At 48.5% G+C, this 12,190-nt stretch overlaps 4 protein-coding genes and 1 long non-coding RNA gene across 8 annotated transcripts; 3 read left to right on the top strand and 2 right to left on the bottom strand.

Annotated features, from left to right (window-relative positions):
- The first annotated feature begins 47 nt into the window (after positions 1-47).
- LOC6554734 (mothers against decapentaplegic homolog 4) lies at positions 48-4,385 on the top strand. 2 transcript variants are annotated; one of them, XM_001981033.3, is made up of 9 exons: positions 48-732; positions 988-1,256; positions 1,359-1,713; positions 1,910-2,131; positions 2,286-2,876; positions 2,939-3,221; positions 3,283-3,451; positions 3,515-3,641; positions 3,701-4,385. In XM_001981033.3, exons 1-9 carry the CDS (start codon positions 669-671, stop codon positions 3,910-3,912), a joined length of 2,292 nt encoding a protein of 763 aa, XP_001981069.1. In that variant the 5' UTR covers positions 48-668; the 3' UTR covers positions 3,913-4,385. The 2 variants fall into 2 exon arrangements, with proteins under 2 accessions (XP_001981069.1, XP_015009122.1); XM_015153636.2 differs by lacking the exon at positions 1,910-2,131 and having other exon boundaries at positions 3,701-4,219.
- LOC6554300 (N-acetyltransferase 9-like protein) lies at positions 4,294-5,278 on the bottom strand. The gene has a single exon (XM_001981032.3). It carries the CDS (start codon positions 5,033-5,035, stop codon positions 4,433-4,435), a length of 603 nt encoding a protein of 200 aa, XP_001981068.1. The 5' UTR covers positions 5,036-5,278; the 3' UTR covers positions 4,294-4,432.
- Positions 5,279-5,282: 4 nt separating this feature from the next.
- Positions 5,283-6,852, top strand: LOC6554299 (transcription factor Ouib). The gene is made up of 4 exons (XM_001981031.3): positions 5,283-5,526; positions 5,584-6,299; positions 6,376-6,486; positions 6,548-6,852. The coding sequence occupies exons 1-4, from the start codon at positions 5,407-5,409 to the stop codon at positions 6,684-6,686; spliced, it is 1,086 nt and encodes a 361-aa protein (XP_001981067.1). The 5' UTR covers positions 5,283-5,406; the 3' UTR covers positions 6,687-6,852.
- On the bottom strand, positions 6,852-7,734 carry LOC113563739. Its single transcript, XR_003407604.1, has 3 exons — positions 7,685-7,734; positions 7,353-7,467; positions 6,852-7,145 (listed from the first exon to the last, which is right to left on the bottom strand). It is a non-coding gene; the product is annotated as an uncharacterized LOC113563739 (long non-coding RNA).
- On the top strand, positions 7,666-11,355 carry LOC6554298 (microprocessor complex subunit DGCR8). Of its 3 annotated transcripts, none has more exons than XM_026975931.1 (6): positions 7,666-7,834; positions 8,301-8,552; positions 9,064-9,267; positions 9,333-10,282; positions 10,378-10,632; positions 10,695-11,355. In XM_026975931.1, the coding sequence occupies exons 2-6, from the start codon at positions 8,321-8,323 to the stop codon at positions 10,980-10,982; spliced, it is 1,929 nt and encodes a 642-aa protein (XP_026831732.1). In that variant the 5' UTR covers positions 7,666-7,834; positions 8,301-8,320; the 3' UTR covers positions 10,983-11,355. The 3 variants fall into 3 exon arrangements, with proteins under 3 accessions (XP_026831732.1, XP_026831731.1, XP_026831730.1); XM_026975930.1 differs by having other exon boundaries at positions 7,666-7,874; XM_026975929.1 differs by having other exon boundaries at positions 7,666-7,959.
- The last annotated feature ends 835 nt before the right edge of the window (positions 11,356-12,190 follow it).

Raw genomic sequence — 12,190 nt, 5'->3', positions numbered from 1 at the left:
CCACGGCGGGGATTTCGCGCATTGCCCATCTGGCAACGCCCGCCGATGTTGTATCGCGAAACGGTCACTCTACACAGCCGCAACAAAATAAAGAAGGAAAAAAGGCAAATTGGGTGGAAAACTGGATTTCGTCGGGCGGAAAATTGCACTTTCGAGTTTCCCAAGCAGCCAATTAAGTGCAAACTATGAAATTCCACGAAAAACAGTAAAAACAAGTCTTAAGCAAGGATTTGAGCAGGAAACTTCTTGCTGCTGCTTGTGCGTGTGCCAGTGTGCGCGAAGAAGGAGGAGGTGAAGACGGTGGAGAGGAGAGTTTTTCGCAGGGAAATTACGCCAACTTTGTGGGAGTTCAAGTTTTGTTAGTTGTGCGCGTGTGTGTGTGAGTTAGTGTGAGCAACACCCCCCAAGCCCACTTACACATAGCCAGCCAGCCGCCGTTTGTTTTGTGCTCACATTCGCGTGCCGCCTTTGTTTGGCTTTCCTTTGGCCTGTGATTCTCCGTCTTGTTTTCACCCGCCGCCGGCTTCGATTACGCCTGCTCTAGCTCCCATCCGACCCCCACTCCGCACTCCGCCACTGCCGATCCCCATTCCGGATCCGGATCCAGCAACAACGCCGCCGTGGATGCCCATGCTCGCACTCTGGGCTCGCTCGCCCAGGACTTTGGCATGGGCGGCGGCTCGGGGGCGTGTCCGCCCGCCCACATGTACGGCGCCGTAGCCCCGCAGGACAGTAAGTCAAGTGCTTCAGAGGCACCAGCCAAGTTGGGTCCCTGAGAGGAAGTTTCCAAAGTCGATCTGTAATCAAGTAACATATTGTGGACAATATTACTTCTCTTAAATCTTGCTTAAAATAATACAAATTTGAAATTGTTGAAAGCTTGAAGCTAACTACCGAAGTAATTTAGTTAATTTCATGTTATCAAAGCTAAAGAAATATAAATTGTATTGAGCAAAACTCCAAGCTAATTACCCCCACCATCCGCAGTAATTGTCCGGGACATGGTGCAAATGCCGCCGCCGCCCTCGAACGCCCCCACATCGGCGGACGCCTGCCTGAGCATCGTCCACTCGCTGATGTGCCATCGGCAGGGCGGCGAAAGCGAGGGATTTGCCAAGCGAGCCATCGAATCGCTGGTCAAAAAGCTGAAGGAGAAGCGCGACGAACTGGACTCCCTGATCACGGCCATCACCACGAATGGAGCCCATCCCAGCAAGTGCGTGACCATACAGCGCACCCTCGATGGTCGCTTGCAGGTAAGGAGGCGAATGTCAGAGATTCTCCATTGGATTTCATAATGTGCAATAGCTAGCAATAGAATTCAATGAACTTACACCTTCACCATTTTCTTTCAAAAGGTTGCTGGTCGCAAGGGCTTTCCGCACGTCATATACGCTCGGATTTGGCGCTGGCCTGACCTGCACAAGAACGAGCTGAAGCACGTCAAGTACTGCGCCTTCGCCTTCGATCTCAAGTGCGACTCGGTGTGCGTGAATCCCTACCACTACGAGCGCGTCGTCTCTCCGGGCATCGACCTGTCCGGCTTGAGCCTGCAGTCCGGCCCCAGTCGCCTGGTGAAGGACGAATACTCAGCGGGCCCGTTGGTGGGCAGCATGGACATAGATGGCAACGACATCGGCACCATACAGCACCACCCAACGCAAATGGTGGGGCCCGGCGGCTACGGATATCCACAGGGTCCCTCCGAATATGGTAAGGCTGCATTATTTACATCAAGTCGAACTAGTTTCAGTTGGAAAACTTCGTTTTTCGATCATTTTCCTTTATTATTTAACATTTTAAAGTGATTTGTTCCTTTATTTTATATTTCGTTAGCTTATTTCTTTGGTTTTAACATATTTTTTTTACATTTGTTTCCTTTTGGGGCTTTTATGTTGACTTTGCGTAGTTGGCGATGCCAATCCCATGAGTGCAATGTTTCCCACCGGGCGCACAATACCAAAAATCGAGCCCCAGGATGGAGTGGCTGGGTCGCGTGGGTCTTGGATGGTGCCGCCTCCCCCCCGGCTGGGTCAGCCCCCGCAACAACAACAGCAGCCGCAGCAACAAACCCCGCAACCCTCACAGCAGCAGCAGCAGGCACAAGCGCAGGCAGCTGCTCACTCACTCCGTAAGGATTTGGCTGGAATTCAATTTCCATTAAATTTCATTTCATTTGATATGTTGGATTTTAAACTCTTAAACTATTCGTCCTATTAGCAATTAGTTTTTAGTTCACATAGATCTTGAATACTTTTTAATCTGTTGGCAAACTCACCTTTCAGCTGTACCTCACGGTATGCCGGGCATGCCTGGTCCAATGAATCCCGGTCCCGTGATGGCACCCCCACCCCCGCCGCAGCAGGCTCAGAATCCCCAGGGCAATGGGGTGCATCATAACCAGGCCACTTCGCCCACAGATCCCGCCACCGCACTGGCCATGCAACAGCAGCAGCAACAACAACAGCAACAGCAGCAACCAGGCGGTGTGCCCAATGGATCAGTTAATGCCAGCGGCGGAGGAGCCACTGGCGGGCAGTACTATGGACAGCCACCTCCTGTAAGTCAAATGCAAGGTGCCGGTGGCGGAGGCACCTCGGTTGCCCCGTCCGTCCACGCCCAGCAAAACGGCTACGGGCCGCAGCCAGGATCCGCGGGCAGTGCTCCCGTTGGAGGTGGTGGTGTCTTTGGCACAGCCCAACCCACCCCACAACAACCGCAGCAGGCGCCGACCGGAGTGCAGGCCAATACTGGATCTGCTGGGGCTCAAGCTGGCGGAGGAGGCGGTGCGGCTGGCACCTGGACGGGACCCAACACCCTTACCTACACACAGTCTATGCAGCCACCAGATCCGCGCTCTTTACCAGGGGGATTCTGTAAGTCTATGTTATAAAACCCATTGAGCGACTTTGTAATCCCTATCCCTCTTTTTTTCCAGGGAACTCGTCGCTTTCGGGTGACCTCGGCTCCCCGCAGCAGACGCCTCCGCAGCAGCAACAGCAACAGCAGCAACCACGCCTCCTGTCTCGCCAGCCGCCGCCGGAATACTGGTGCTCCATCGCATACTTCGAGCTGGACACGCAGGTTGGCGAGACCTTCAAGGTGCCCTCGGCGAAACCGAACGTAATCATCGACGGCTATGTGGATCCCTCTGGAGGCAATCGATTTTGTCTGGGCGCCTTGAGCAATGTTCATCGCACCGAACAATCGGAACGTGCCAGGTGAGTACATCCCTCTGCCTGTTACCCGAAGAGCAGGGACTAATTACGGAGTTCCATGCAGGCTGCACATTGGCAAGGGCGTACAATTGGATCTGCGTGGAGAGGGCGACGTCTGGCTGCGCTGTCTAAGTGACAACTCAGTTTTCGTACAAAGCTACTATCTGGACCGCGAGGCAGGACGCACACCTGGCGATGCTGTGCACAAGATTTATCCGGCCGCGTGCATAAAGGTTGGTGCAAGCAAGGGAATTACTAATCAATGCGATTACTTTAACACAATATTTGCCATGCAGGTGTTTGACCTGCGCCAGTGCCACCAGCAGATGCACTCGTTGGCGACCAATGCGCAGGCAGCGGCCGCAGCTCAGGCGGCAGCCGTGGCCGGAGTGGCCAATCAGCAAATGGGCGGCGGCGGAAGGAGTAAGTTCATGGAATAAGTTTGATTAATGGCCAACTAATATGTTAATGGGGTGTTCTAGGCATGACAGCAGCGGCTGGAATTGGCGTGGACGATCTGCGCCGGCTGTGCATCCTGCGCCTGAGCTTTGTCAAGGGCTGGGGACCTGACTACCCACGCCAGTCCATCAAAGAGACGCCCTGCTGGATCGAGGTGCATCTGCATCGCGCCCTGCAGCTGCTGGACGAAGTGCTTCACGCCATGCCCATCGATGGCCCACGTGCCGCTGCCTAATCCGTATTTATTATTGGCCCACATCTATGTTAAGGACTCAGTTTTAGCGGCAGCTATCCGGCACATATTGGCGGATTTTTGTTTTTCATTTGCAATTCTGATTACGATTATGTTTGCCTTTGATTATTTGATAATCATTTTTATAAAAAATTGAAACAATTTAGAAGTCTTAAGTATGCAGTATGCAGCTGTAAAGCACTAAGCATCTAGTTTTATGTACTATACTTAAATATACACACATACACAACTCCGGAGATAATGAGCAAGCGGCAAATGTTTGTTGTCCATTTCCTGCCACGAAAATTACAAATTACAAATTACAAGCATACACAGCATTACAATCATCCAAGCCACAGGGCGAAACAAAAAGAAACATCGATGCACCCATAAATACATACATTTGATGTAAAATGCAACATAAATAAGGCAAGCGAAACAAGTAGATGTAACATAAGTGTAATAAACAGACCGTGAAATTACGATTCTAAAAGGATATTTTCTAATTTCGATCATTAATCTTTCACTGATAGCTTTGAGTACGCAGATCCACCTGTTGGCCCAGCCAGTTTATCCAATCCGGAGTGATGGGCCGCTCCAGGGTGACCTCGTGAAAGACTTCGACTCGACGCGTCTCCACGAACGCAAAACTCTTGAACAAATGCAGGGATGCAGCGTTATCCATGTCGATCTTCACCTCGAATTTATCCAGTTTCAACTGGGACTGCGATTGGGCGTACTTCAGCATGAGGAGCATGGCTTCCCTGCCGAATCCCCTGCCTCTTGCATCCGGTTCGGCAATCATGATTTCCGCCTCCGCCGTTAGTTGCTGGCTGTCTGGATCTTGGTGCAGGAAGAGATTGGTGTCGCCCACCATGGCGGCAACCTCATCCTGGTCACGCGAATAAATCTCCGCGTCCAGGACAATAAAGGTGAGCTTGTCGGCGTCCTCCCGCCAACTCCTTTGCATCTCGTGCTCCTCTTCCAAAGTCAGCTCCTCGGAGGCGGTCAACTCCCTCAGGGTCTTGTTGCTCATCCACTCGTGGTACTTGGGCACGTGGCGCGCCTCGTACGGCACCAGGATGACCCTGCGACCCAGAATCTTGGTGTTCTCATTTAGATGCATCCTGACGATGCGAGACTTAAAAATATGCTGCGACCTGCAAATATTAGTTGTTGTCAGGTTGTTTACACAAATCAGCTGTTCAAATTAAGTGGGGCCTCCTGCATCTGCACTGTAAGAAATGCTACGCACTGCAAATAGGATAATATTTTTTCATTTATATATAACTAAATATAATGCAGAAAACGCAGGTTGGAGTGACATTGTCTTATAAATCATATCCAAGTCTGTTCTGGAATACCCCTTACGCTGTTATGATAGCGTTGCCATATCGTCTCAGCTGGACCAATCAGGCATCGCCCAGTAAGCAATAATATGAAAAACAGAGCCATTTTCTGTTTTTAAGGTTCTTCTTAAAGTTAATAAGTCAATAAATGCCGCATCGCTATTGCCGCACTTGCGGGCAGTTCATCTTCTGTTCAACGCCCAAGAATCTCTTCCGGGAGCCCGATTCCGTGATGCTGCACCAGATCGAGGCTTTAACTGGTTTGTTTGTGAGTACCTATCTATGTTTATGTGTTCCTAAAACTCAAGCCTGGATTGTTGGATAGTTGCTCGGCGGATCCGAGGACGAGCTCGAGCTGCCCGTCTCCATTTGCTCACCCTGCGAAATGGACCTGCAGGTTGCGATTTCCTTTCGGGAACGCGTGATAAACACACAGAACACACTGCAAAACAGTCCCAACTTGGGGGTCATGGACTTAAATGAAGCAGTCGTAGTTGATGTGGAGCAGGAGCCTCAGTACGCCGAAGAAGTCACCGAAGTCGAGATTATAGACATGCTACCTGAGGAACAGCTGTCGGAGACGGAAGAGCCGCTCCAAATATGTGAGCAGAACGAACAGCTCGAGCTGAAGAGTACTGCGCAGGAGAAGAGGCTCCGCAGAAGTGTAAAGACCACGCCCACAGTCTTCCCCTCCGTAAAGTTTGCGGACAACAGTCCGGCCCATGATCGCCTCAAACCACGTACCCATTGGGGCAGGCTCACCGAGGACGAAGTGGTGGCCCTGAAGCGGGAGCGACGCAAGAGAGAGTGCATATGCGAACAGTGTGGCCGGCACTTCTCCTGCCCCAGCAACTTCAAGCTGCACCTTCTTCGACACACCGGCGTGAAGAGTTTCGCCTGCGACCAGTGCTCCCAGAAATTCTACACTGGTACACTTTTGCGGCGCCACCAAGCACTGCACGCGGGCACTGCTCCGTATCAGTGCCGCTACTGCGATGCAACCTACAGCAACGCCAGCGGACGCATCCAGCACGAGCGCATGTACGGCAGAACTTGTTCCAATTCATATATAGTTCAATGGATTTCATAAATTTCTGACCACTTTCCTTTCCTGCAGGCGCCATACGAATGTCAAGCCGTTCAAGTGCAAGGATTGTGATAAAAGCTTTGCCATGAGCGGAAAACTGCGGACGCACATGCTAAGTCACAGCGGAGTGCGAGCGTTCCAGTAAGATCGTGGTTATTTGAAATTCAGTACGGCTCCTGATCTCTTTTCATATCTTTTTCAGCTGCGAGTCCTGCAAAGTCTCCTTCGTTCGCCGCTCCCACCTGGCAGCCCACTGCCGCTCCAAGGGCCATGCCCACGCATCAAGCGCGCAAGAGGCGCTGGATAATCCCGTCGAACTGGACGTGGAGGTCACTGCGTAAACGAATCATTTGCCTTAGTGCTTATAATGGCATGCAGACAATGGTTTAGGCCATTTACCAAATGTAGATAAATTACCAAATGTGTATCCTAAGATGAATAAAATGTTAACAAATAATTCAGCTGGGAAGATCAGAAGAAAATCAATAGCTATTAATAGTTATAGTTATTAATTTTCATCGAAAACAGAATATGTGCAAAAATGGCTGTGTTAAATAATAAATGATTTTATATATTTTATAAAGGAACACTTTCATTACAAAATGGCCACGTTGGTATGCCTTTGCAGGCTTTTTTGTTACATCATAAAATGTATTTAAATGGAAAATATCGTTAAATTGCTCACCCTTTTTGTGAGTAATGAATTCGAAAATAAATAGCCGGCTTGCGAAAAGTCAGTATTTCAAAAAGTTCTGCGCCTGGTCACACTGTTTTGCACTAAATAAATTAGGGGGCGTCAGCTGGGAAGATCAGAAGAAAATCAATAGCTATTAATATTCATCGAAAAAAGAATATGTGCAAAAATGGCTGTGTTAAATAATAAATGATTTTATATATTTTATAAAGGAACACTTTCATTACAAAATGGCCACGTTGGTATGCCTTTGCAGGCTTTTTTGTTACATCATAAAATGTATTTAAATTGAAAAGATCGTTAAATTGCTTACCCTTTTTGTGAGTAATGAATTCGAAAATAAATAGCCGGCTTGCGAAAAGCCAGTATTTCAAAAAGTTCTGCGCCTGGTCACACTGTTTTGCACTAAATAAATTAGGGGGCGTCAGCTGGGAAGATCAGAAGAAAATCAATAGCTATTAATAGTTATTAATATTCATCGAAAAAAGAATATGTGCAAAAATGGCTGTGTTAAATAATAAATGATTTTATATATTTTATAAAGGAACACTTTCATTACAAAATGGCCACGTTGGTATGCCTTTGCAGGCTTTTTTGTTACATCATAAAATGTATTTAAATGGAAAATATCGTTAAATTGCTCACCCTTTTTGTGAGTAATGAATTCGAAAATAAATAGCCGGCTTGCGAAAAGCCAGTATTTCAAAAAGTCCTGCGCCTGGTCACACTGTTTTGCACTAAATAAATTAGGGGGCGTCTTTAAATTGCAAAATTCCTTGCAAAAGCAGTAGAAAAGTGTTTATATCTGCAATAATTATAGCTCCTAAGACTAAACGTACTTCTCCGGAGGCTAATACCCGGAACCACTACTAACCCCAATTCAATAAGTGCTTATCTGTTACCGCAAAGCTGCATGTGGTGTTTGTATCGCTTGTTTGGTTATTTTCCCCCAAAATAACTTCCTCTCTTTAAAATCTCGAATTCGTACTTGAATTGCGCTGCTTTTGCTTTGGGATTCTGTCCAACAGATTAGGCAGAATCCATCGCGAAAGACGCAGCAAGTAGCAACGTCTACAATCCGCGAAAGTGCAGTCGCAGAATTTTCCGGCGGGGCTTCTGGCTTAACCAATGTGGCACTTCCAATGAGAAATCAATTGCAAGGCGTTGGATGCTCTCAGTATTGGTTATTGGCGAGATTGGCCCCGGGGCAGCATAACTAGACAGTTCCGATCAGTCCGCACTAAACCCTCTCCCGATTTAGACATACATCTTTAAAACACAATGGCTGAGAAGCCGCTGGCCGAGTGTCCGGATTCCGGGCAGGTCCGCAAGCGACCCCGGCTGGAGGACGAGGAGCAGGAGCTCAAGGTGGCCGGCTTTTCGCTGAGCGCCATCGAGGAAATGCGCCAGACCCGGGACAACGAGCTCCAGAACGAGCCCATGGACCAGCAACTCCGGCAGTTCCAGGTTCTCGACGAAGTCGGCTCTGGCAGCGATGAGGAGGATGAGTCAGGTGAGTAGGAAACGAACCTAGGGTATGATTCCCAATTCACCCAGGTCTTCAAATTATACCAGATCACAGGCTATCATATGTATCGGCTGTGCAATGACCACTTCTTGTTTCACAGTGCAGACGCAGTTCTTATCTCAAGATCTTGGGGCCTATCATTGTGCAAATAAAGGAGGCTGATAAATGAGTCAGCCGGCAGGTTAAACCACGACATGGCAGCTTCAGTTTTCCCTTAGCTTCTTGTAAGGCAGGTGGTGGCAGTTTTGTGGGGATATCTCCATGCGTATGATACCCATTATCCGACTGGCTTGTCCAGCTACGTCAGGTAGAGCCAGAAATGGGAGGCATCCTCTTAATTAAACATTAAAGAGCTAGACAATTGGGGGCCAACCAGTGAACTTGCCATTCAAATATTCTGTGAGGAGGGCGATTAACTTCTCGGCTGGTTTCCCATTTCCCAGACAAACAGACAGCTTATCTATACCGTGATTGTATCTCCTTACATGGCAATCAGACAACGCTAGCGAGCAGCAGGGTGGAAGGTATGGAGAAGGAGGCGACGAGGAGGAGGAGGCGGCCGAAGGTGACGGCGAAGAATACGATTCCTCCGAATTTGATGATGAGGAGATCGAGAACCTGCTGGACGAGAAGCTGCCCGACGAGCTCCGCGAGTCAAAGCAGCCCAAGTACGAGCAGCGTTTCAAGACTGTGCTAGAAGGTCAGTGGTTTTCATCGAACAAAGTATCCAAGATGACCAGTATTTTCATGGGATCTCTTTTTCAGAAAAGCGCCTTAACCACTTTGAAGTCCTACCCGAGGGTTGGGTGCAGGTGACCCACAACAGCGGAATGCCGCTCTTCTTGCACCGCAAAACCCGCGTCTGTTGCGCATCGAGGCCCTATTTTCTTGGCACTGGAAGTGCCCGCAAGCATGCAGTGCCCTTGGGAGCCATCCCCTGTCTCAACTACAGGCGGGCTTTGGAGGAGGAGTCGGAGGTGGAGCAGCAAAAAACAGATGGGGCGCCTCCAGTGGCTGTGTGCCCTGTGACCGGAGCTGCCGCTTTACCGGCTGAACCCATGGACTTGGAGGGAAAAGAGAACAACGAAGTTAGCTCCGTTCCCAAGTCCCAACCAGATGGCATAACTGCCCTTATGCCAGCTGCCAAAATTGTCACGGTTAACGAGAATACCCAAAAGGAATCCGTAACACCAGAGCAGCTGAACACCTACTGCCAGAAACTCTTCAAATTCAAGGTGATTCGTGTGCTGCGATTTCGGAGTTGGAATGCTCGCCGCAAGTTCACCAAAAACCGCAAGCACATCAAGAATATCCAACGACCCACGCTGCCGGATGGCACTAAGCTTATTAAATTCCCAATACTAGCGGCGGCTGGCGAGGGATCAACAAACCCGCGCGGTCGGAAGGAGTGGATCATGAATCCCAATGGCAAGAGCTTCGTCTGCATCCTACACGAGTATGTGCAGCATGCTCTGAAAACGCAGCCCACTTATGAATTTAAGGAGCTCCAAAATGCAGCCACACCTTACTCCGCCACCGTATCGGTAAATAATCTCAAGTATGGAACGGGCTATGGCACCAGCAAGAAGCAGGCCAAGTCGGAGGCGGCTCGTGAAACGCTGGAAATACTCATTCCCGATGTCAAGGACAAGATAACGGGCAACAACAAGGACCAAAAGAGCGGCACTGCAAAAAAGGCTCAGAGCGATCTGTCTGTAAGCAAGTTAACTATATAGAATACAATGATTTCTTATTTGTATATAATTTATTAACGCATATTAATGGCTTCCTTTTCATTAATTTCGTGCAGGTTTTCGATGACATCCGCATCGAAGATCCCCGGGTCACCGAATTTTGCAATAAGACGACGGAGCCCTCTCCCAATGCCATTCTGCTAACTTGTTTGCAGCGCAACTACGGCAGCGATGTTCAGATTAGCCAGGAGATCAACCGCACCGCAAACAACAAGAATGAGTTTACCATGACCGTGGGCAAACACACTGCCAAAGTGGTCTGCAAAAACAAGCGGGAGGGCAAGCAATTGGCTTCGCAAGCAATCCTTCAGGTGAGCAGTGATAGGTTCTTTGCTTACGTTTCCCGATAACTTTTAAGTTAATCCCATGTCAGATTCTCCATCCGCACATCCAGACCTGGGGTTCCTTGTTGCGTCTCTATGGCAACAATTCCATAAAGACCTTCAAGGAGAAGAAGCTGGAGGAGCAGGAGATCACCGTGCTGCAGAGCAAGGCGGCAGTTAATCAACCCAACTACGCCATACTGGACAAACTAAAATCCGAGATGCTGAAACTGTGCGCCAAGCAGGAGAGCGTCCTAACCATGGGCACTTTTGTTCCGCCCAGCGACGTCGATCTGCCCACTTCCTCGGGCTCCAACTTGAACAACGTCGAACTCTGATTGGGAAACATACATTCTCTCTCGCCAACATTGATTCTCTAGTAGTGCATGACAAGCTCCCAGTCTCTCAGTTACCCAGTTCCATGTTCTAAAAGCTAATGACTAATGAGCTAATGACAACAACGACGCGTTCTCTAGAGGCACACGAACTGATTTCAAATCGGCCTTCATCTATCTGAACTGGTCAATAATGAACAATTACTCATGGAGTGGCCTTAACAAGAGGCCAAACATGAGGAAGAGTTGCGTATCAAGTGGTTTAACATTAAGGTAAATTCAACATTAAATTGCCAAATATAAGTAGTTCGTGGGGTTCAATTTCATATTATACAAATCATATATAAGCTTGAATAAAGTACTATCTAAAGATGCACTCCCTTGTATTTGAGTATGGCTGTGGGAGATGGCGTTTTGTAAGATCTTCATCTCCTATACCAAGTTAGGAAGTAGTGTTCTAAGATATTATTATTCATTTGGGCATACGGCTGGGCAAATTGCTCATGATGTGCAAGTATTTGTTTACCTAATTTCCTCGTAAATCTGCTCGTATCGCCTTTATTCCTGAAGCGTCCAAATACCATTGACCCGTGACCAATTTGGAAGACTTTTAAGAAAGCCGTATTAAATATAAAAATGCATATTTACATGGCCATTAGGAGTTCCGGGTGTTTGGGGGGCGGTCGTTAGGTGAGTGGATGTTAATATTTAAGGCGATGGGTGTAGCGGGGTGTAGGTTCGTAGGTGTGTGTGCGTGCAATTATTTAAAAGACGATGCAGTCATAAATTATGCTACATTTTCATTTCATTCTAACGTTTCCTTTTTTATAGCATTCCAACGAGCGTGGCACACAGACATATTTACCAGGGAGAAGAGGCGGAGAGAGTCGAGAAAGAGCGAGAGAAAGCGGAGGGAGAGCGGCGCATGCGCACGATGCCGGATTTTGCGCAGCAGCCCTGCTGCGAGATGAATTGTGGCGAGTTCTGACTTGCCAATTCGCAGTCCGTATCTGTATCTTCAGTACGGATTCTTCGCGTGGCGAGAAAACCACTTCCCGGCGCTCCTATCCTCAGGACTTTCGTCTGGGATTCATAATTAAATCACAGTAACTCGGCACGGACCGAAAAAAACGGGGAGAAAAACAGAAAGCCAAGGAGAGAATTCGGGGGTGAAGCTGAAAAAAGCCAACTGCAGTGGAGAGCAGAATCAT

This window comes from Drosophila erecta, unplaced genomic scaffold (assembly GCF_003286155.1).
Source record: "Drosophila erecta strain 14021-0224.00,06,07 unplaced genomic scaffold, DereRS2 tig00000000-arrow-pilon, whole genome shotgun sequence".
Classification (NCBI taxonomy): domain Eukaryota; kingdom Metazoa; phylum Arthropoda; class Insecta; order Diptera; family Drosophilidae; genus Drosophila; species Drosophila erecta.
This window is presented reverse-complemented; position numbering and strand designations above follow the sequence as displayed.

What these genes read in the sequence shown, in the direction of transcription:
- LOC6554300 (XM_001981032.3), bottom strand. Translation starts at nt 5,035, where the DNA reads ATGCATCTAAATGAGAACACCAAGATTCTGGGTCGCAGGGTCATCCTG.
- LOC6554299 (XM_001981031.3), top strand. Translation starts at nt 5,407, where the DNA reads ATGCCGCATCGCTATTGCCGCACTTGCGGGCAGTTCATCTTCTGTTCA. An exon ending in CGCATCCAGCACGAGCGCAT is followed by an intron (nt 6,300 to 6,375) that starts GTACGGCAGAAC and finishes CCTTTCCTGCAG; the next exon opens with GCGCCATACGAATGTCAAGC. An exon ending in AGCGGAGTGCGAGCGTTCCA is followed by an intron (nt 6,487 to 6,547) that starts GTAAGATCGTGG and finishes TATCTTTTTCAG; the next exon opens with CTGCGAGTCCTGCAAAGTCT.
- LOC6554734 (XM_001981033.3), top strand. Translation starts at nt 669, where the DNA reads ATGGGCGGCGGCTCGGGGGCGTGTCCGCCCGCCCACATGTACGGCGCC. An exon ending in ACAGGGTCCCTCCGAATATG is followed by an intron (nt 1,714 to 1,909) that starts GTAAGGCTGCAT and finishes GACTTTGCGTAG; the next exon opens with TTGGCGATGCCAATCCCATG. An exon ending in CTCTTTACCAGGGGGATTCT is followed by an intron (nt 2,877 to 2,938) that starts GTAAGTCTATGT and finishes CTTTTTTTCCAG; the next exon opens with GGAACTCGTCGCTTTCGGGT.
- LOC6554298 (XM_026975931.1), top strand. Translation starts at nt 8,321, where the DNA reads ATGGCTGAGAAGCCGCTGGCCGAGTGTCCGGATTCCGGGCAGGTCCGC. An exon ending in CGATGAGGAGGATGAGTCAG is followed by an intron (nt 8,553 to 9,063) that starts GTGAGTAGGAAA and finishes CATGGCAATCAG; the next exon opens with ACAACGCTAGCGAGCAGCAG. An exon ending in TTTCAAGACTGTGCTAGAAG is followed by an intron (nt 9,268 to 9,332) that starts GTCAGTGGTTTT and finishes TCTCTTTTTCAG; the next exon opens with AAAAGCGCCTTAACCACTTT.